Consider the following 23,617-nt stretch of genomic DNA (forward strand, 5'->3'; position numbering starts at 1 on the left):
GGTAGTGGTGGGTGGCTGCATAACACTGTAGGGGCAACAGTTAACTGTTTAACCAACAAGTATTTCTGGTGCTGATTAGTGAGGGTGACAATGTTTAATCATATAGTTGGCTAATTGTGCACATCCCTATTGTGGGAAGATGTTGTGTTGTTATAAACAGTGGATTAATTTACTGTGCCAAATATTACCTATACTGAATTTTCCAGATGACATTTGTGTTCGTGGTTTTTCAGGTTATCATGTCCTGTTTCATAGAAATGCGACTCATGAGGGCCAAACCTCTGTGACCAGCATGAGTTTCACTTCGTGAAAAAGATGAGCGGTGTTTCGTTGCAGTAAAGGGAGAGTTCAGATAATTTACAGTGTGGTTGTATGAGGTTCTTATCAATAGTGTATCACCCACAGTGGATGGTTGTCAACTCGCCCCCAGTTTGGAGAATCAGCAGAGGTAATGGTGTAGGAAGCTAAGCTGTGTACAGCAGTGAACATGGTCAGCAGCAACATGTATTTTAGACACCTAAAAAAAATCTATAGCAGTTTAAGTGCATTTTCACTGCTTTACTTTGCTGTCAGACAGCCTTTTCTGAGGGGAAACAGCTGTTTTATAAACCAAATATCACTCTCTCTAAGCCAACCAAATTCCTTTGACAAAATCAGTTATTTTACTTTACAGAAGACAGGAATGCTGGGGTGCTGCTGCCTGGGTCTGTTAGTTTGTGTTATTGTGTGACTTTGGTGAATCCAAACCAACCCTTTAAAACGCAGAGGTCACATAGTAACCCAAACAAACTAACAGATTGAGGAAGTGGCAGCTCAGCAACTCCTGCATTCTGCAAGGTAAAAATTTTGCCAGTGGGGTCTGGTTGAGCGAGAGAAAGCATTAGTTGGCTTATATAACTGCACTTCTGACTGGAAAAAGGCTACCTTGCTGCTGACACTGTCCACACCACCTACTGTTGGTAATACACTTACTACCTCATACAACCACTTCAAATAATCTGAGCTAGCCCTTTAAGTGTGACTCTGTTCATGTGTAGATGCAGCTTATACACCCAGGAAAGGATCAATATTGACAAAATGGAGACTTTCATTGAGGCATAGCAAAAAATAAGATGGTCTTAATAGTAACAGTCTTAGTAATTCAACAAATCCTAGTAAAAAGGCTGAGTTTATTATCTTGTAAAAGTTTTGAACAAGGAACTAAAACAATACTTTATCTTCATCAGTGCACATGAAACCATGTACAGTTGCAAGTTGTTGTTTTTTTCTTTTGTTCGATGTGCGTGGTTGTTGGTTGTTGATTTCCTTTGAGCTCAGGATGTGGGTAGACTACTGCCTGAAAATGAGCTCAGACAGCATCGACTGACACAGGATGGAGATCGCCTCATTCTGCCTCATGATCTGTAAGAATTTTAACTTTTTTCAATACTCTCAAGAGATATAGTTTGGTTGAATAACTCATTTTCTTTATTCATTCAAGTGTCACTTTATGGTTTGTGTTCCCTGGTAGCTGAAGTAGAGTAGATTAGATGATTGTTATTGCACAGAATACAGGAATTGAGACCACAAAACACAGTTACGCATCTAACCAGAAGTGCAAAAAACAGTAAATGCATATGTACACAGAACAACAGTAAGCTAAATAAATAAATCATTTAATGTTTTTTAAAAGTTTGCCATGCAATATTGTCACAGTATCAGGGTACTTGGTCAAAAATATTGTGATTTTTATAGACTTTGTCACTGTAGCTAACCCTCTAACCTAGCTCTAGCACACTAGAGCTGTAATGATTAATTGATTATAAATCCACTACTAAATTCATCACCTACTATTTTGATGACAGTTTAATAATTTCTAGTCAATTTTAAGAAAAACTGTCTTCTTAAATGTGAATATTTTCTGGCTTCTTTACTTCTCTTGGACAGTAAACTGGGGGCATGTCGACCGCCAGGTAATCCACTGGCTTTAAATATGTGTGTCATACAACCCCACTTCAAGTCATGTAAACTTTAAGATTAAGTCTGTATGTGGAAAAACAACATGTTGATGCTGAATCAGCCACACCATCTGGAGGTGATCTAGCTCACATTGCAATCATATCTCAGGTTTAAATGCAATTCATGCAGCGCTGCATGACCAAATTTAAAAGAAACTAACCAGCACGGAAAGCTGAGAGGTCATTGAATGTAGTTGCTTTCACTTCAGTAAAAGCTACAAGCAGTAGCTGTAGTTAAAAAGTGATTTAGAAGCAGCAGGTCTGTTCAATGTTCAATAAAGGATAGGTGTCTAAGTGAAATTATGTCCCTCAATTTGTGTTTGAACCCGCAGCAGCCACACTGAGCATCCATCCCGACAGATCTCAGTTCTTTCGCTATGAGGACATCTCTCTGAGCTGTGCGGCGCCGGCAAACAGCAATGGCTGGACACTGAGGAGAAACAGCTCCTCTGAAGCGCCTGAGCCATGTGAGGGTGGCTGCACCCTTGAAGATGTCTTCCCACAAGATAGTGACATGTACTGGTGTGAGTCTGATCAGGGCGAGTGCAGCAACCCTGTCAACATCCTAGTGACCAGTAAGCTACCAAAGGGGTTTGTGTTCTATTTCACACTGTGTTTATGCTCTACTATTTTGACAAAAGGACCACAAATTGTTTATTTATATCTGCGGATGGCAGATTAACATCCCTGGTGACAATTTAAAAAAAAGATTCAAGTGCTTATTCAGCAACAAAACATATTTTAACTAGCAAAAATTGGGCCAGATTAACCATTAGGCTTTAAATGTTGATGCATAGTTACAGTGAAAAGACAGGTATTGTGCAAGAATAGGAAAATAAAAAACATTTTAAGAAACAAAAACAGTTCAAATTCACGATAAATCAGGAAAGCCTCTCTGATAAAAGTATTCTTTAAGAAGGGATTTCAAAGAGATCACTGACTCGGCTGACCTGATTTCCCTGGGCAGATTGTTCCAGAGACTCGGGGCCCTGACTGAAAACACTCTGTCCCCTTTAGTTTTCAGCCGGGCCTGTGGAACAGACAAAAGTCCTCTGCCCGATGATCTCAAGGTATGTCCTGGTGTGTAAGGTACCAACAGGTCAGTGATATACAAGTGAGGCAGGACATTATGAGCCTTAAAAGTCATCAGTGAAATCTTAAAATCTCTTTACGAGCAGTGTAACAATGCTAAAACAGGAACGATGTGATCATGTCTCCTAGTTGTGATTAAAAGCCAGTCATGAGATCTGTACATTCTGTCTGTTAGATACTGAAGCATTTGATACATTTACTGTAGCACTTAACTGCTGTGCTGAGTTGTATAGAAAAATCCTGATTTGTTGAACATTTCATCAGAATTTATCATTAAAATTTCCTTGATGATCTACAATGCTATGGTAATCCTGGGGATGGGCATTTGAATGTTTTTGCCCAGGGGCACAGTGAAGTGGTGACCTGGCCCTTGATAAAATTGCTGATTTAGTCAATGGAGATTGGTAACTTTGGAGAGATGGAGTGATATTTGGCTTATCAAACAGGTTTCCCATCAGAAAAGGCTGTCTGACCGTAAGGTGATATGGTGAAAATATTTTAAATACAGCGTACACTTAAACTGATGTAGACTGATACAGGCTTCTTATACCAATACCTGTGGGTAAGTGCCTCGTACAACCACAATTCAAATAACTTGAACTATCCCTTTAGCTACAAACATCAGTTACATGGGGGTTACAATAAGTACTATGGTCTCCAAATGTAAAAACATTGACATCATATTTGGTCTTCTTTATTTCAGCTGGTGTTGTGATCCTGGAGAGCCCTGCACTTCCTGTACCAGCGGGAAATAAAGTGACACTTCGCTGTTCCTACAAGGAAAGAGTTGTAAAGTATCCTACTTCAAATTTCAAGGCTACATTCTACAAAGACGATGCTTTCATCGGTACTGGGACTGCAGGAGAGATGATCCTTCCAGCTGTGTCCCAGAAACACGAAGGCTTCTACAAGTGTGAACATCCTCAAAAGGGAAAGTCACCACAGAGCAGGCTGGCTGTGAAAGGTGACATCAACATCACATCAAAAACTGTGTTTTTGTTTATTCTTTATGCACCTCTACCTAATGTCAGGATGAAAACAGAACTGATTATGTTTCATGTTTGAAACTCTTCCTCACAGCTCAGCCTACTGTTGACTCTCCTACTCCTTCTCCTCCTCTCATGTCTCTGCCAAAGCTGCTGTGCACCATCATGCTCTTCATCCTCTACACCATCATCCTCATCCTGTGTATATACGTGTACCGAAGGTGGGCTCAAGGTAAGAACACTTCTGAAGAGTTATGATCAGGTCTATCTGGCTGAAATGTGTCATTTATTATAATCATGAGGGACAACTGACCCTTCCTAAGCCACGCCCCTTTTCACTCAGCGCCCTAATCACAGTCCTTTGCAAACCTGCCCTCACATCCATCAGGTACCCGACCTGGTGCAGAGCTTTAGCCCCATCAACAGTTGAGCAAGCTTGGTACCCGGCAGAACTTTGGTCATCTTTTTATTCTTTCCTGTTTCATGTTCTTATGTGCGAGGCAAAGACATTTCTAGGGGACTGATAAAAATGACATATAGTCACATCTTAAGTTAGCCTGTTAGCAAAATGCTCACAAGCATTTGATGTAGACTAGCTCGCTAGTTAGCTGACATTTTGTGAACATTAGCAAACAGATTTGATCATATGTTGCTTTTACTGGTCGACCAACAACATCTTTAAAAGTTTGGTTTTATTTTCTACAAAAAGGAGCCTTACACAAAGTATATCTTAAAACCCATTTTTATAGTTGCTTTCATATGAAGTTGTTTCTTTTTAATATAGTTTAATCTTTATTCTTTTTATTTGTACTTATTTGTATCAACATTATGTGATGTCAACTTATTTCATTCTTTTATTTATTATGTAATGGAATGATGACTCAGATTTTCCAGTGAGCTGATTGGTCAGTGGTTGGACTGTTCGTTTGAGCTTTACCCCCTGGTCATGCAGCATACTGCAGGTTACCATGGTGACATTCACCTAAATAAAAAGTGGGTCAGCCTGAGGTACGTGAAAACCAGAGTCAAGGCCAAAGATAGTCAGCTAACCCACAGTTCAATAAACGCCTCAGGCTAACAGGGTGAAGTCTGCAGCAAAACAGAGCTGGCTGTCACGGCAACAACAACACTATGACAATGATACAGTATAGAGAGCAGGAAGTGAAAGCAAAGATAAAAGCTTATTTGGGTAGACTGTCTGATCCTCTGGTGAGATGGCAGCTCATCAAGATGGCTGACATTTGTGGCAAACCAGGAAATTTAACCCATTAAATCCTGAAATTAAAAACTCAAGACTTTTTCTTCTCTTTTTTTCTTTTGTTGCAGCTCGGGCCGATGCTAAACAGAGAGCTTCTGATGATCTCATACTGGAATGAAGAAGAGGAAGAGAAGAAAGAATAAAATGCTGTATTTGTTCTGGCTGTTATAACATGATGCCTACAAAGTTTAGTTTAGTTTTATTTTAAACAAAAAGTTGTCAGACTGTTAATAAGCCTGATGCATGGTATTATTTGCATTTCTTATTCCTGTGTAACAATGCTAATCTGTACCTGCCTTTGTTATCAACTAAGAAATACATACTTTTATTTTTTATATTTGAATAAAAGAATAATTTAAAGTTCAATTATCTTTCATTAAGGCGTGCCGAATTTAACCTTTTTCAAGCATTTTGGGGATACATTTATCATTGTTACTCTACAGAGTGTTTTAAAACTCTGTTTTGCATATTTTTGCACTTTTTTTTGCACATGGAATATGATTAGTTGCAGACTAACAACCGCTCCCTATTTAAGATCATTGACACAAACTGATGAAGGTCTAATACTGAAACATCGCAAATAAAAAGACAAGTTGAAAGCTCAACTTTTGCAGCGTTGGTTTCACAAATCCAGTGTATATGCACGGATTATTATTATTATTATCTATCTATTATTACCACACCACCACAGTCCAACACTGCAAGAAATGGCTGCTCTGCTACTGACATAGAAAATCTAATGTATCCAAAACCAGACAAATATCAAGAAGAGCTTCTGGAAAACTATACTTTAATCAAGAATTTTACAAAATTATCACTCACATGTCAAAGATTCTAATGCTCAATGCAAGAATTGGCTCATTATTTTTATCACACAGTGTTTGAAATCCTGGATGTTACGTTCCAGTCAGGAAAGGAACTTGTTTCTTGTTTTTCCCTCCTGCCTGCCCTTTCTCCCCTCCCCCTCCCCTCTTGTCTCCAGGTGATAATGGACAGGCTCCTCATTGGTTCCCTGAGCTTGGAGCTGTCCACTGGCTGACATGGGAGGGTCATCAGCTGATTGAGCTCACCTGGGCCTCTGAGCTTAAAAGCTGGGCCCTTTGCTCACTCTGGTCTCTCCCTTCCTCCAGCTGGCATCCATCTTGTGGTCTTTTTTGGTTTGTGTTATGATCTGTGTTAGCTTTAGGTTAATAAATTATTCTTGTTTTTACATTAACCCCTTGTGTGGACTCCCCTTCTTGTTGCATTCCTTGAGCCGGTTTGTAACACTGGACAAAAGTTATTGTTTTTGTATTGTATTGCTTTGTTCATACAATCCTTTATAACTGAGGTGTGTAGTGACACAGCACCAGTAGAATGCAGAATAAGACATACATGTGTTAATATCAGTATATTTTAACAATACATAACATTTCAACATTTTTGTCAAAGTTTTTACAAATAATTTAAAGACATCACAAAGAAAAAAACAAAAACAAAATTATGTCTCAGTGTAATCTGTCAGATTTCATGACTGGAATAGTATTTTTTCACTCCACCACATTTGACTGACATGATGATCTTATAGACCATGATGCATTGCTGTAGATTAAATTAAAAACAGTATATAACGTAGTTCAAATGTGCTCAACCTTAAAGCAGTAAAATGCAACACACACATGAATGCAGCAGTAATATCAATCCAGAAGCATCAGATACAATAGTAAAACACTGACACAGATCATTTTACATTTTGCTGGTGATACTTGCTGACAACAGCGTCACCATGTGGTCAAACCTGAGAAAACAACATCACCTGCTTGTTCTTGCATCCTGCAGAAAAAGACTGCATGTCTCTTATATAGCTGATGAACTGTTTAGAGAGAAACTTTAGGAAAATAATGCTTTTTAAATGCTTTTGACATTTTCACAATGGAGTATTTTTAGAGGTTCTATCTGTAATGTTGTCCTGAGCAGAGAATGAAGTCACAATCCCTCTAATAATAACATTAGTTTCCAAAAATAAGTAACTTTATTGAAATATAGAGTTAATATCTCAAAATAAAAAGTCTCCAAACAGTGAGAAACTTTTCTGAAATGCTGCTACAACATCTAGAGGTTGTGAATGTTGTATGTAGAACCTTTAAAAAATAAATCCCTTTTTTCATTTGGTACCTGAGTTAAAGATTTATTATCAAGTACTGGTTTTTGAGATATTGTGAGAATGACCACAGAAACCAAACTCACACAAACAGTAAAATACCAGATATTAATGTTTGTCCAGAGAGGAGCTCTGTAGACTCACTGATGGACCTAAACTTCACTGACATGAACCTTCATGTACACGATAAAACACAGAGACGTCTGGACAAATCTTCTTTCAAGTGGTGGTGAGCTGAAGACACTTTCACTCATTCCTCTAAGTCATTCGCATCTTGATGTCCAAAATATGTGCTGATAAAAAATTTCATTGGTCTCCAGAAATACAGTTAAAGCAGATACAGTAAAAAATAAAATGAAGGTGAAATAATTTTATTCTATATATATATATATATATATATATATATATATATATATATATATATATATATATATATATATATGTATGTATATAAGGCAAATCTAGAACAAGTAGAAAAGAGAACATGCTGTGAAAGACTCACTAGTAACAGACAGAACAGAACAAGACAGAAAAACGTTGAACATCAAATCCTGCATGTTTTCTGGATTCTGTTCCTCTGTTTCTCCCTGAAAACGGTTCTTGGTGAAGGTGTGTCCCTAAAACACAGAGCCAGAGGAGTCATGGACTTTGTTAAAACCACAGGTCTGTATCAGAGGATGTAGACCTCAGAGGTTGAAGCTGCAGTGACGTGCTGACGTCATGGGGGAGGCAGTAACGCACCGAACAGTTCAGTCTGCTGGAAAAGAAGAAGGCGTTCACTACATCACCTGCTGGACATGTTTTCCCTGCTGCATCAACAACGACAATGCTCGACCATTATAACAGCCTGTGTTCTTTAATCCAGAGAACATGCAGGAGTTGATGTTCGTCGTTCTTCTGTCCTGTTCTGTTCTGTCTGTTACTGGTGAGTCTTTCACAGCAGACATGTTCTCCTGTTCCTCTTCTTCTCTGGTGTTCTTTATTAATGTTTTCGAAGATTTTCAGCTTCTTCTAAATTTTCCTTATAAATTCTTATTTTAGAATCAAATTATTTTCACCTTCATTGTATTTTTATGTGTTTTGTCTGATGTGGTGAAAGTGAAGATTTAACAGCATCTTCTGCTCTGAGAAAAAAAAGTGATCCGTCATTTCCTGATCCAGTGATTTGATGAAACAGGTCTGGAATTTTCCATCGAATCAGAGGGAAGGAAAGAAGTACAAATACTTAGTTACTGTAGTTACTGTACTGTAGCACATTAACAAAACCTTCAGAAAGAGTTTCTGTGAATTATTTCAAAAATAGACTTTGATTCTATTCAATATATATCAAATATATATTTATTTCATTAAATAATTTATTTGGAAATAATTTATTTCATGTTTTCATCAGCACTAATAATTCAGCCATATAATGTCACAAAGAGAAGAAAAGAAAGTGATATTTAGTTTCATCTGTTTATTTATTTTGTTTGTTTGTTTGTTTTTTCAGCACTCCCTGTATAATGTCTTGTTACACATTTCAAAGTATTGAGGTTAAAGAGGAAGAGGACTCACTTTGTTAAGTTACACATCTGTCCAATCAACACCTGGATCCTGTTTTTCAATAACACAACCACACTGTAACTAACTCAAACATAAAGTTATTACAGTTAAATAAAACTGAACCAAAAATTAAGTTACAGAAAAAAACAGAAAATGACCAAACTGTCAACCATTACAAAGATCACATAAATCATATTTTTATCCCCTTTTCAATGATCCACAAACTTTAATGATTAACTTTTCATATTGTTGTAGAGATGAACTGAAAATATCAGTAAATATGCCTTTTAATTCCTTCTAAGTCAATTAACTTAAATTACTGTTGTTTTTACATGAACTTAAATAATTTATTATCCACTTTTTTAACCAAAAAATAAATGACTTGCATTTAGGCTCCGACACTGATTCTAAACTTCTTAACTCTTTTCTTTAAACTCAACTGAAACAAGCAAAGCCACATGGAAGGAAGGTTAGCTGGAGCTGAGGGTTGGATGGATGAACAGGTGTGGGATCCAAGACAGGAAGGATGAAGATCAGGGGCCAAAAGACAGAACTGCAGGCAGAAAATAAACAGGATTAATAAAACAAAGCTGGTAAAGAGTGAAAATCTGTTAGCAAGGCTGGAAACACAGACTATGATCTGACAAGGTGCATGAGACAGAGCTGCTGGGTCTTTGTGGAGCTCTGCTCCGCCTCCAGAACACCTGTCTCCACTCAACCAATCACACACTCAGCACAGACAGACAGAGAGAGAGAGAGAGAGAGAGAGAGAGAGAGAGAGAGATTCATGCTGTTAGCTGCTTTTTATATTTTCACTGTCGGTGATAAGACGCTGCTGTCCTCCACCATAGTAAAAACTGTTTATAATCTTTCAAATGATGGTGTCATACTTTTTTCTTGTTAGACATAATCTGAAACAGTGACTGAGAGAAAAAAGAAAGAGAAACTCAAAACAGCCTCAGACACTGACTCTTAGCTTCCAGCAGTCACTGCTAACTTATATCTTATTTTTAGAATTTAAAAATAAAGTTTGATGACATGAATTCTAACTTTGTTACTGTTTCTTGTTTGTTCTTTTGTTTTTCTTGCAGCAGAGTCAGAGTTGATTTGTTCACAGCGACCAATCAAAGTCCTGGCTGGTTATGATGTCATTCTGCCGTGTCATCTTGAACCTCCAATCAGTGTCAGGTCTGAGACGGTGCTGTGGAGCAGATCTGATCTGAAACCAAAGTACGTCCATTATCACCAGGATGGACGACTGATATTTGAGTATCAAAATCCATCTTATAGTTTCCGCACGAGACTGTTTATGGATGAACTGATGAAGGGAAACGTCTCCATGAAAATCTTCAAAGTGAAAATGTCTGATGCAGGAACTTACATTTGTTCTCTTCCTTCAATGAACAAAGAAGCTTCCATCCAACTCAGAGTTGGTAAGTCACAGTTTGGAAAACGTAGGATATTGACCAAAGTAAACTCTTCAAAAACAGTTAGGAAACGTTATTTCAGTCAATAATTTCTCCCCTTTAATGATACTAATTTGTGTTGTATTATATATTGTTGGAAAGCCTGATTAGTCACCTTTACAACAAGGTACAACTTGTAAGGATTCTGTTCTTCTGTGGAATGAGCAACACAGTTAAACATGTGAGTAGAAAAAAGTGCCAAAATCCCCTGCAATATTCTCCTGCTGGTATTCAGGCTTGTTTTGAGTTGCTTGGTGGATTAGATGGCTGCACTTCCCACAGTAATATGGAAAAAATTAAATTAAATTAAATTATTTTTAGACTTTATTCATTTTACACTGTCAGGGACCTCAGTGGCGTGTGGACGATCCATACGCAGGTCCTGGTCACATTTTGCTGTGGGATCGCATCCCATTCCTCAACCAGGAGTTGTTGAAGGTCACCTACAGCACGCCCAAGCTGATCCCACAAGTGTTCAGTTGGGTTGAGGTCTGGACTCATGGCGGACCTCCCATCCTCTCCACTCCCACATTCTGGAGGTGCTCTGTGATGATCCTGACTCTGTGGGGAAGAGCGTTGTCACCCTGGAGGGTGGAGTTCCAGATTCTAGAGATATGGGATCCCCACTGGCCAGACTGGCCATGTGCAACTGCTGCCACTCTGCGTACTGGAACAGCAGCTTCCAGCTGCCCTATTCCACCGGTCTTATCCTGAAGGGACAAACGTAGCATGTTGATGCTTGGAGCAAACACAGACTCAACAACAGGACCCATACACACAAGTGCTGTCAATCAGGTGCCAGTCATACACCTGTGACTGTCACACACCTGGCAGCACTTGAAGCTCAAAACAAGAGTGAATACCAACAGGAGAATATTGCAGGGGATTTTGGCACACTTTTTTGGGGCGCTGCCCACAGGTTTAGCTGTGTTGCTCATTCCATGAATGCACGATCCTTACAAGTTGCACCTTGTTGTAAAGGCGACTACTCAGGCGTTCCAACGAATTAAAATACAATACCAATTACTATTATTAAAGGGGAGAAATAACTGACTGAAATAACATTTCCAAACTTTTTTTGAGGAGTTTAGAATGTGCAACCGATCTATAGTAGGTCCATACAACGTCAGAAAGTTATGAAAAATGTTGATCAAAGTCCTCAAGTGTCTTGTTTTGTCCACAACTCAAAGATATTAAGTTTACTGTCAGAGAGAAGTGAAGAAGCAACTTGACATTAATCAAGACAATAATGTCTGCAGGAATCCCACTGCACTAGACACTGCTTTTATTTTTTTTAATCTAGTGTTCCATGAGACAGAATATCAGCCTCTCTGCAGTGGTTTGTACTTTTGCCTCACAGTAAGAAGGACGTGGGTTTGAATCTGTGTGTGAAGTTTGTTTGTTTGCATGATGTCGTACTTACAGTTCAACCAGGAGTCTGAGCTCTGCAGTACAACAGTGTTGACTCATTTAAAGCTCGACTGATTCTCTTCTGTATAAACATGAATATATTTCCTTCTTCAACAGGACAGTCTGATGTGATTGGCTCACATGAACCAGTTCATGTAACAGTCGGTCATGACGTCATTCTGCCGTGTCACCTGAAGCCTCAATACAATGTGAGGAACCAAACAGTGGAGTGGAAATACAATGAATCTTTTGTGCACGTCTACAGAAATAACTTGGATTATCTCAAAGACCAGAACAAGAACTTCAGAGGTAGAACGTCTCTCTTCATTGATGAACTGGACAAAGGAAACATTTCACTGAAACTGATCAACGTAACTGAACAGGATGCAGGAAAATACACCTGCTTTGTTCAAAAACTGGACAGTCGGGTCAGGAGAGACTTCGTTATCCTCATTGTTGGTGAGTACAGCTAAGATAAAACACATTAAAGTGGAAACAGACAACTTTTCAAGGTGGTATTATTGTTTGTGCTGCAGTCACAAAGACAACATGTGAACACAACACTGGATCATATTATGTTTCATAAGAGACAAGAATTGTACATGTTCACTGAAGAGACTCTACAAAAATATTAATGCAACACATCTGTTTTTACCCCCATTTTTATGTCTCTCCTCTGTGAGCTCCACTGTCTGATTCTGGTGCAGTGACTTATGGGTAATCTCGCTTGCCAACTTCCTGCAAAGTGAAGACGTGTTGTTCACTTCTTCTCTGCTCACTTCACGGTTCTCTTTAACCTGAACATGTGTCGCTTCCTACAGTTTGGACTGACTGAACATGGCTGAATACCCTGTGCAGTCCACTTCACAGTGACCTACCAGGCGATTGGAACGCACCCCAACATGTCCTGATCGTCCACTTCAGATCTATGATGTGATCATTAGCAGAGCTCATCTTTTTTAATGTAGTTAAAGGGGTTAACGTCCACAGAAACATTTATTTAAGAACAGCTGGTGCTCTTCATTTAGATCTGTTTAAAATACCCGATTATTATTAATATTCTTACTGATGTTGATTTTAATAATCATTTGATATTCCTTTTGATTTAAGATAAACTTTATTGATCACACACAGAGAAATTCACATTACAGCAGCTAAGTGATCAAAAGTACAGGTTGAAAAGGACTGAGCTGAAAATAGAAAACAAATAACATAAAACACTGGAATCAAATATTAAAAAGAGAATTAAAATACAACTGTACACATGAACTATATACAATATATAGATCTTTCACTTGGTTTACTGTTTTTTTTTTGTTTGTTTTTTTTTTTTGTCGACAGCACCACCTGTAGAATTACACCTCAGGAAATATTTAACATTTAATTCTCAGGACAGTAAAAAGGTCACAGAGGTTCATTTACACCAGAAACAAAGAGACATGATTCATTATTTATTATATATGAGATTTAGTGGCAAATTTTAAAAATATTTATAAAACAAAAACGTATAAAACACAGAGACACAAACCAAATAATAAAAGTCAAACAGTTGTATTTACAGGGACAGTTTCATCTCTTGATAAAAGTCATCTGTGTAGGACACTCGGTGTGTCCTCACTCCTCGTCTCCTTCAGGTGCATTTAAGGAACTGGAAGATTCTTCATGATGGTGGACAGGAAATGACTTCTGGGTGGACGGAGGAGACGAGGAGACAGAATTCAGTGTAATGAGACGCGTCCAGAGTCTTCAGGCGTGAGGACTGCTGGTGTTACTGTCTCTCACTGTGGACTTCTATTCTGTTACCTTAAACTTATGTCTTCATTTAGTGTCTTTGTTGTTGACACTTTATGATGATAAATCTCATGGATTCTGGTGTTTTAACTGCGTCTTCCTCTGGTTGTCATCGGAATCTGCTCATGTTGTCCTCTTCAGTATCGTTCTGCTCCTGGATTTATTCAACACAGAACAAGTTATTAGTCAGTGTTCTCCAGAATGGTTCATTAGTACTTTGTGTTCTTCGAGCACTCAGGTCAGCGTATGTTCATGAAAGTTTAGATCAGAGGATTTCAAAGTGGGGGGGTCCAGTCAGTTTCAGGGGAGGATCAGTGGATGGAAATGAAGAAATATTAGATTATTTATCAGAACTGATCACATAAAATGACCTAAATGTGTTTGATTTGGTTACAAAGACAGTTCAGGGATACAGTTACTGTTTATCTCAGAGTCACAAACTTTATTTATACTGTATTCATTTTTATAAATATAAACTCATTCTGAATTTGATGCGTCCAACATGTTTTTAAAAAGTAGTGACAGCTTCATGTTTCTCTCTGTGATCTCTATACGAAACAAAACAAGTCAGTGTTTACTAAATGGCTGATAACATCCTTGTTTTGCATTTTGATTTTGTAAGATTAGAAGAGTAAAAGTACCTGATTGAATATTACCAGCGATGGCAGACAGTTCACTCTCCTCCTGATGTCCTGCCCCGCCTTGTCCTTCAAGAGGATCAATACAAAAACAAAACAAGTTATCAGTCAATGCTTCCCAAAATGGTTGATGACATCCATGTTTTGCTTGTGTTTGTATAAGATTAGACAAATAAAAGTACTTGGTTGAATATTATCAGCCCTCAGAACCCCTTCATGTTCCTCCTGAGGTTCTCCCCCAAAACAGGTCAGTGTTTACTAAAATGGCTGATGCTGTTCTTGTTTTGCATGTTGACTCAAAGTACCTGGATCAATATTATCAACTGCAGCCAGCTCATGTTCCTTCTGAGGTTCTCCTTCATCTTGTCCTGCAGGAGAATCTATATGAAACAAAACAAGTTATCAGTCAGTATTTTCTAAAATGTCTGATGAGCATTTTCTTTTCTTTGACTCTTAGAATAAGAATAAAAGTCTGTCTGAAGCAGCAAAGAAGAAAAAGTCAGAACAGGATGTGAAAAGATGGATTTCTTCATCACTGTAGACACTGAGTCAATCAGAAATAGAATAAAGACGATTGTTGTTATGGACAATCAGCTCATTTGTATTTTCTTTAATGTTTCTGTAACACTTGTAGAATTATGAAGTAGTTTAGCATCTTTGATGCACTTCAGTGATTTTTGTTATGTTTTGGTTTCTATATTGTTCAATTTTCTTATTCTAAGTTACTCTGGATAAAATCATCAAATAAATAAATGTCCTTTAATGCAAAACTTTTCAACCTGCATTCAGTTGAATACAGAACAAAGACAAGATATTTCAGTTCAAACTGATTAACTTTATTGTTTCTTTTTTTTTTTACACTCATTCTGAATTTGATGCGTCCAACATGTTTTTAAAAAGTAGTGACAGGTTCATGTTTCCCTCTGTGATCTCTATACGAAACAAAACGAGTCAGTGTTCACTAAAATGGCTGATGACGTCCTTGTTTTGCATGTTGATTTTGTAAGATTAGAAGACTCAAAGTACCTGGTTGAACATTACCAGTCAGTGGACCCGGCTGCTGTGCAGGCTGAGCTCCTGCCCCGCCTTGTCCTGCAGGAGGAACTATACGAAACAAAACAAGTTATCAGTCAGTGCTGAGGACATCCTTGTTTTGTGTGTTGTTTATGTAAGATTACATGAGCAAAAGTACCTGGTTGAAGATTACCAGCCAGTGGAACCAGCTCACGTTTCTCCTGAGGTTCCACCCTGTCTTGTCCTGCACCCAAATCTATACAAAACAAAACAAAACAAGTCAGTGTTTTCCAAAATGGCTGATGTTATTCTTGTTTTGCATGTTGATTTTGTAAGATTAGAAGAGTATTATTATTGAATATTACCAGCGATGGCAGCTAGTTCACGTTCCTCCTGAGGTTCTCCCCCATCATCAAGACTCAAAGTACCTGGTTGAATATTATCAGTCAGTGGACCCGGCTGCAATGGGGGCTGAGGTCCTGCCTCGCCTCGTCCTGCAGGAGGATCTATACGAAACAAAACAAGTTATCAGTCAGTGTTTTCTAAAATGGCTGATGACAAATATGTTTTACGTGTTGTTTGTGTAAAATTAGACAACTAAAATTAAAATTAAAATAAAAATTTTAATTGAGTATTACCATCCACTGGAACCAAGTTATACTCCGCCCGATGTCCTACGGCACAAAACAAGTTATCAGTCAGTGCTGAGGACATCCATGTTTTGTGTGTTGTTTATGTAAGATTACATGGATAAAAGTACCTGGTTGAACATTACCAGCCAGTGGAACCAGCTGCAATGTGGGCTGATGTCCTGCCCCACCTTGTCCTGCAGGAGAATCTATATGAAACAAAACAAGTTATCAGTCAGTATTTTCTAAAATGTCTGATGAGCTTTTTCTTTTCTTTGACTCTTAGAAAAAGAATAAAAGTCTGTCTGAAGCAGCAAAGAAGAAAAAGTCAGAACAGGATGTGAAAAGATGGATTTCTTCATCACTGTAGACACTGAGTCAATCAGAAATAGAATAAAGACGATTGTTGTTATGGACAATCAGCTCATTTGTATTTCTTTAATGTTTCTGTGACACATTACGAAGTAATGATTTTCATAATGTTTGGTTTGTATCCACAGTGTTGAATTTTCTTATTCTAAGTTACTTTGGATAAAAGCACCAGATAAATAAATGCACTAAAAAACCCAAATTCAAAAAAAGTTGGGACTTTCTGTAAAACATAATTAATAAAAGATGAATGATTTGCAAAACTTTTCAACCAGCATTCAGTTGAATACAGAACAAAGACAAGATATTTCAGTTCAAACTGATTAACTTTATTGTTTCTTTTTATTTTACACTCATTCTGAATTTGATGCGTCCAACATGTTTTTAAAAAGTAGTGACAGCTTCATGTTTCTCTCTGTGATCCATCATCTTTTCTTTTAACACTCAGTGTTTGTGAACTGAGACACTAATTGTTGAAGTTTTAAACTGAAATTCTTTCACATTCTTCTTCTTCAAATCATTGATTTATGTTTTTATTATATTTTACACAAAGTTACAACTTTCTTTGGATTGGAGTTGAATTTGTCAACAAACAGCAAAATTATTGTAACTTACTGTTACGTTTCCTCCATATGAAAAATCCAATGGCAGCTACAGAGATGATGACAGCAATCAAAACATAGTACCCTGAAATAAAAGACAGATTTCTTCATTCAGCTTCCAAGTTAAGATCCATCCATCCATTTTTCTACATCAACTTCTCATCTGTCCTGAAAAACACTGAATCAACTCACTGAAATGATAAAATATTGATTCATTTGAGCTGCAAAATGTTTCACAGTTACAAAAAAGAAATAAAAATAAATTATAGTAAATATTTAAACCTGTAATAACAGATTTTTTGTCCACTTGAGGACAGCAGACACCAGATATGAAGACAACACTGACACTTTACAGGGATGGACTGTAAATAATGAACTCATCAGTCGTCTCAGACCACAGTGATGAAGGAAAAACTGTCCTGGATGAACAAATTCAACAAACCCCCAGCAGGTGGAGCTTTAACACCTGACTGCTTCAACAGTTTCCTGAAGGATTAAACTCAACACAACTTTTTATTTACTCACAAGTATTTTTGTTTCCTTCTGTTTTTTTGTCTGTGGAGAAAAAATGAAATGAAAAATGAAAAGCTGATCAAATTGATCCTCACAGGAGGAGTAGATGTCGTGCTGGTGATGTTTCATGAGGATATAAATAAATAAAACTCAGATATTTACTCACCAGAATCAGTCTGATTTCCTTTGTTTCTGTTCTCCTCTGGGTCTGTTGAAAACATTGTGTTACATTAGAATTGTGATCATAAGAGCTAAAATACTTTTAACACTTAATAAATATATATTTTTTCTTATTTTAAAGTGGAAATAAACAACAGTTCTTTGCTCTAACTTATCATTATGAAGTAAATGTTGATTTCACAGTGTAATGACTGTAGAATAATGAAACCATCTGTGTTTAGTTTGGTTCACTTTCATCTTTCTGCACACAGACATGATTTTATTATTTAAAAAATAATTGATATAATAATTGACCAACCAACCGACCTCTAGAGCTGCTGGTCACAGATTTTAAAAAGTTCTGAAACTTTTTGCTTCAACTCATGAAAAATAGGAGCAGAAACAAAACATTTTTTAAAATCTATTTTAGTTGAGTGTCTCTTCAGTGAACCTGCAGGTTTCTTGTCTCTTATTTCCACAGTGGTGTTGATCATTTCCTCCTCAGAGCTCTGAGGTTGTGTTCACATGTTGTCTTTGTGACTGCAGCACAAACAATAATACCACCTTGAAAAGTTGTCTGTTTCCACTTTAATGTGTTTTATCTTAGCTGTACTCACCAACAATGAGGTTAATGAAGCCTCTCCTGACCTGACTGTCCAGTTTAGGAACAAAGCAGGTGTATTTTCCTGCATCCTGTTCAGTTACTTTGATCAGTTTCAGTGAAATGTTTCCTTTGACCAGTTCATGAGTGAAGAGAGACGTTCTACCTCTGAAGTTCTTGTTCTGGTCTTTGAGATCATCCTCCTTTTTTCTGTAGATATGAACAAAGGATCCATTCCATGTCCACTCCACTACCAGTGTTGTCACATTAAATGGAGGCTTCAGGTGACACGGCAGAATGACGTCATGACCGACTGTTACATGAACTGGTTCATGTGAGCCAATCACATCAGACTGTTCTGTTGAAGAAGGAAATATATTCATGTTTATATAGAAGAGAATCAGTCCATCTTTAAATGAGTCAACACTGTTGTACTGCAGAGCTCAGACTCCTGGTTGAACTGTAAGTACGACATCATGCAAACAAACAAACTTCACACACGGATTCAAACCCACGTCCTTCTTACTGTGAGGCAAAAATACAAACCACTGCATGAGAGGTTATTGATCAGTTATCAGTTAATGTCAGCTTGTTTCTTTACTCTGAATATCTTTGAGTTGAAGACAAAACAAAACCTTTGAGGAAACATTTTCTGACGTGTTTCAGAACAAAGAACTAATGGATTAATCAAGAAAATGACTGATGAAAATACTTGTTAGCTGTAGCCCCGTATGTCAATATTAATAATCTAATGGGATATATCCTTGTACTTTTGACACTTTGAGCACATTTTACTGGTAATTCTTGTACTTTTACTTGTAACAGAGTATTTTGACACTGGTGCTCCTTCACTGTTTTTATATGCAGATTATAATGTGATTCTTTATGTTCTGATAAACAGATTTATAGAAAATAATAAAAGGTTAATGAGAAAAGATTATTGATTCCTCTAAACTGTGGTGTGATGTTTTAGTTCACTCTGTCTCTGTTAGGATCAGTTCATGTTCATAGTTGATGATGGAGGAGACTCCTGATGTTTAATGTTGAATAAACTCTTTTAAAGATTATTCAAACATTTACAACTAAAATACAGTCAGTTATTGTTATACTGTTATACTGAATTAGTTTGTCCAGCTGTTCCCTCCTTTGTTGTGCGCAATTAATTACTGACTGATTAAATAACAGAAAATGGTAAAACTTCCATGAAGTGCAGCATTTTTTCACTAGAGGCCGTGATAATGAATTGGTAACTGTGTGAGCGCAGTGCATGATGGGATATTGTTCTTTATTTTTAACTTAAGTTTCTAACTAAAATACTTTGGTCCTTTTCCAAACTGTGACTTACCAACTCTGAGTTGGATGGAAGCTTCTTTGTTCATTGAAGGAAGAGAACAAATGTAAGTTCCTGCATCAGACATTTTCACTTTGAAGATTTTAATGGAGACGTTTCCCTTCGTCAGTTCATCCATAAACAGTCTCGTGCGTTGACGATAAGATGGATCTTGATACTCAAACATCAGTCGTCCATCTTGGTGATAATGGACGTACTTTGGTTTCAGATCAGATCTGCTCCACAGCACCGTCTCGGACCTGACACTGATTGGAGGTTCAAGATGACACGGCAGAATGACATCATAACCAGCCAGGACTTCGACTGGTTGCTGTGAAGAAATCAACTCTGACTCTGCTGCAAGAAAAATAAAAGAACAAACAAGAAACAGTAACAAAGTTAGAATTCATGTCATGTAAGAAATGAGTTGGAAATAAGTCAAGAAGTTTCTTGACGTATATAAAGATGAGGGGAATCATCACAGCGTCCAGTTAAGCTTCATCCACTGTAAACCTACAACAGTTATTAAAATACAAACATGACACTTTGTGAAGACAGTCATGTTGAAATCCCAGTCTCAATAAACACATCATTGTTGTGCTGAAAAATTTGACCAAAAAATCCAGCGCATGGTGAATTCTGCTTCACAATGATAGGAAGAGCCGACATCGACATAAAGTCAAATTTTTATTTCAGTTAACTAAAATGTTTTTGCACAGCTCAATTTAGTTTCTTGTTAAGTTTTATGTAACTATAATAACTTTGGGCAAGAGTTAGTTACACAATGTGGTTGCATTATTGTAAAATAGTTCAAGTCACAAGACATACAAGAAGTGTTGAAACAAAGAAAGAAAGAAAAAAACCTAAACAGATTAAACTTTCTTTTCATCTCTTTGTAACATTAAATGGCTGAATTCTTGGGTGCAGATCAAATCAGGAAATTAAATATTTCTAAATAAATAAGTATATATTTCATATGTATATCGAATAGAACGCAAATCTTCTTTTGAAAAAGTTTTACAGATGAACTCTTTTTGAAGGTTTTGTTTCATGTGTGATCTGCACTGATGGAAACACAAAGTAATCATCTTTTCTACGTGTTACTGTCCATTTAAGTCAAAGTCAGTGTTGATGTTGAAAGGCGGCACACAATGATGCAAAAATAAAAATAATTATTAATTCCCCTCAAATGTATTAAAACTAAAATAACAAGCCTGTTTTGAAGAAGTGAGGAGTAGAAAATTCTGATATTTGTGTTAAAAAGTGAGGAGTAAAAGTTAAAAAGCTCTCTGAAAAATAAATCTTCAAATAAAGTACAGACACCTGAAAACTCTACTTAACTACAGTAACTAAGTATTTGTACTTCTTTCCTTCCCGTCTCTGCTTTCTCTAAATCTATCTGCATTATCTGACTTCATGTTCAATCCTGCACGTCAATGGAAAATCCCAGACCTGTTTTATCAGATCACAGGTGTTCAGAGATAAAGTTAAAGCAGAAACGGTCTTCAGGCCACTCCTTTTTTCTCAGAGCAGGTGGTGCTGTGAACGTTTCACCAACACGAACACCAAAGACAAAACAGATAAAAAATACAAGGAGGATGAAAAAAACTGACTTTCAAAATTAATTTAAAAGGCAAATTTCTAACAGTCTGAAAATCTTCAAACACATTAATAAAGAACACAAAGAAAAACAGAAAGAAGAAAACATGTCTGCTGTCTGAGCACTTAAATAAAGAAAGACTCACCTGAAACAGTCAGAACAGAGACACAGGACAAAAAAACCAGGCAGTTTAACTCCTTCATGTTCTCTGGATGAAGAACAGACTGAGACACCGAGTCGATCTCACCGAGTCGATCTCACCGAGTTAATCACACTGAATGAAGAGGAGTGAATGATCTCACCGTCAGATAGTAAAACAGTTTCACTTTTACTTGCTGAACAGGAAATAATTACCTGCCAGCAGGTTATCTTTTGTTCTGCCTGTTTGTCTATTTTCAAACATCATTTTCATACTTAGATGTTTAGATCAGATGGTGATATAAGTAGAAGAAGACATTTTGCTTCTGTTTTGATAATCAATTATCATTTTTGTATCATTTTTGGCTAATTTTTTGAAACAGTCTTAACTTTCTTTAAACTCTCACAGCTATTTTATGGAAGATCTAAACTCTGCTGCATGTTTGCAGAAGGCAGTTACTCACTAAAACACTTCATTTAAGATTCAAAATTAAGTTTTTGTGTCAGTAAATTGTCTGAGGTCAACAAAATGAAAAGTTGTTTTGTCGCTGTGTGAGTCGTTCTGCTCAAAATGTTTAGATGTTTTTTCACCACGAGAGTCAAACCTGAAAATGTTTCTCAGATACAAATCTCTGTTTTATTTCACTGACTGATCACTTAAAGTAGTAGAATCTAAAAAATGATCCACATCAACAATAAACTCATAAAGAATGTAAGTTTTATCAACCTGTTGTAGTTTTTTAGACTCAAATTTAAATTTATAATTAAACACAGAAAAAGAATGCACACATTTCAGTCTGTCCTCACACACACGAGAGTGTAACAGAAACATTTGCAGGTTTGACTGTCATGACGTAACAGAACACACCTGTATGAGCACACAGAGGCTATTATATATGTATATTTATAGTTATAGTTATAAAAACATAACAAGACAAAAGCAAGATAAAAAACGTCACAGGAAGTAACAAGTTTGTTTGGTTCAATAAATGCAGTTCCTCTTAAACTCATGTTAGTCTGTAAATCCTGAGTTCTCTTGTGGACATATTATAATTTCAGGTCTTAAATCACACCAGCAGATGGGGACACTAACCTGAACAGGCCACGTTCCCTTCAGTTACAGTCAGACTCACTGAGCAGAGACTTTAACTGTTCATGAGTGATTAATAACTTCGATCAAAATGTGACTGCAGGGGATTCAAGTGTTTTTATCTTTTCTTTCATTATTCAGCTCCTCATGTCTTCCATCCAAATTATCTTTGTTTTAAAAGTTTCCCCAAGAATCTCCAGTGTGAATCTACATTTATTCACAATTATTTGTCACACAAACTGTATTTACTTGCTTCTCTTCTGTGTTGAAGTGATGTTTATTGAGTGGATGAATTTGATTGAATTATTGAGAAAAGGGAAGCAGTTTGATGGCATCTGGACACCAGATTTTCATTTCCCATCCATTAAATCAAGAAGTGGAAATATGTGGCTGTGTTGTTTTACGCTGATGTCTGTTAATGTTTATTCAGTTGAAGGTATTTATTCTAATAAGTGTTCATGTTTTCCTGTTAGACAATAAAAATGATTCTGCAAAAGGCTAAAATACATTTAATGACAATGATTTTGGACATTTGATGCCAAGAACTGTTATTTATTTTCATGCATGGAGTAACAGATCACATATATTGGGATTACGTAGCAAAAATAACTGTACTCCATTACAGTTACAAAAAACAGCATGATTACAGTTACAATTAGTAAAACTGGGGGTAATTAGCAGGGTTACAATTTAAATTATATTTTAAAACAAAGAACAATATACTTTCATATCCAGTGCGCACACACTACAAGTCTCATGACACCATACTCTCAGTGAAACCTGCTAATTTTAGCCACAAACCTTAGCGACACAGAGCAACCGCAAACGTTAGCTTCACAGAATTATGTTACATTTATGTTAGCTGAACAGACCAGTTGCTAACATTAGAAGTAATCCAAAAGTAATGGGAAGAAACATTACAGAGACATTAGTTTAACATTGTGATACTTGGTAATCGTATTCATCCTCAGCACATCTCCATGTAGACTGGTGATTCAGCAGTGGATACTCGTATATCTCTTGGCAGATGTCAGCAGAATGAACAGGCTGTGGCTGTGGCGGGTTTCTTTCACTATGATGTTGATTCACAGGAACCTAAAACTGTTTTTCTGCTCCACCTCAGCTCCACTGATGCTGAGAGACGTGTACGTCTTTTCCTCCTTTATTGTAAAATCTGTCACGGTGTTGGATTTTGTTTGTCATTTCCTGTTTTATTTTGGTAGTTCTGGTCCTCCCTCATGTGTTCTGTTGT

The 23,617-nt window shown here is 37.0% G+C and overlaps 2 protein-coding genes across 2 annotated transcripts; one reads left to right on the forward strand and one right to left on the reverse strand.

Annotated features, from left to right (window-relative positions):
• The first annotated feature begins 1,280 nt into the window (after positions 1-1,280).
• Positions 1,281-6,584, forward strand: LOC146305317 (uncharacterized). Its single transcript, XM_084712904.1, has 5 exons — positions 1,281-1,403; positions 2,330-2,572; positions 3,793-4,053; positions 4,170-4,307; positions 5,402-6,584. The coding sequence occupies exons 1-5, from the start codon at positions 1,373-1,375 to the stop codon at positions 5,449-5,451; spliced, it is 723 nt and encodes a 240-aa protein (XP_084569030.1). The 5' UTR covers positions 1,281-1,372; the 3' UTR covers positions 5,452-6,584.
• Positions 6,585-17,005: 10,421 nt separating this feature from the next.
• Positions 17,006-21,452, reverse strand: LOC146305318 (butyrophilin subfamily 3 member A2-like). Its single transcript, XM_084712899.1, has 3 exons — positions 21,283-21,452; positions 19,553-19,894; positions 17,006-18,565 (listed from the first exon to the last, which is right to left on the reverse strand). The coding sequence occupies exons 1-3, from the start codon at positions 21,338-21,340 to the stop codon at positions 18,210-18,212; spliced, it is 756 nt and encodes a 251-aa protein (XP_084569025.1). The 5' UTR covers positions 21,341-21,452; the 3' UTR covers positions 17,006-18,209.
• Positions 21,453-23,617: the final 2,165 nt, after the last annotated feature.

The sequence above is a fragment of the Lutjanus erythropterus genome, chromosome 23 (assembly GCF_056507025.1).
Source record: "Lutjanus erythropterus isolate fLutEry1 chromosome 23, fLutEry1.hap2, whole genome shotgun sequence".
Taxonomy (NCBI): domain Eukaryota; kingdom Metazoa; phylum Chordata; class Actinopteri; order Lutjaniformes; family Lutjanidae; genus Lutjanus; species Lutjanus erythropterus.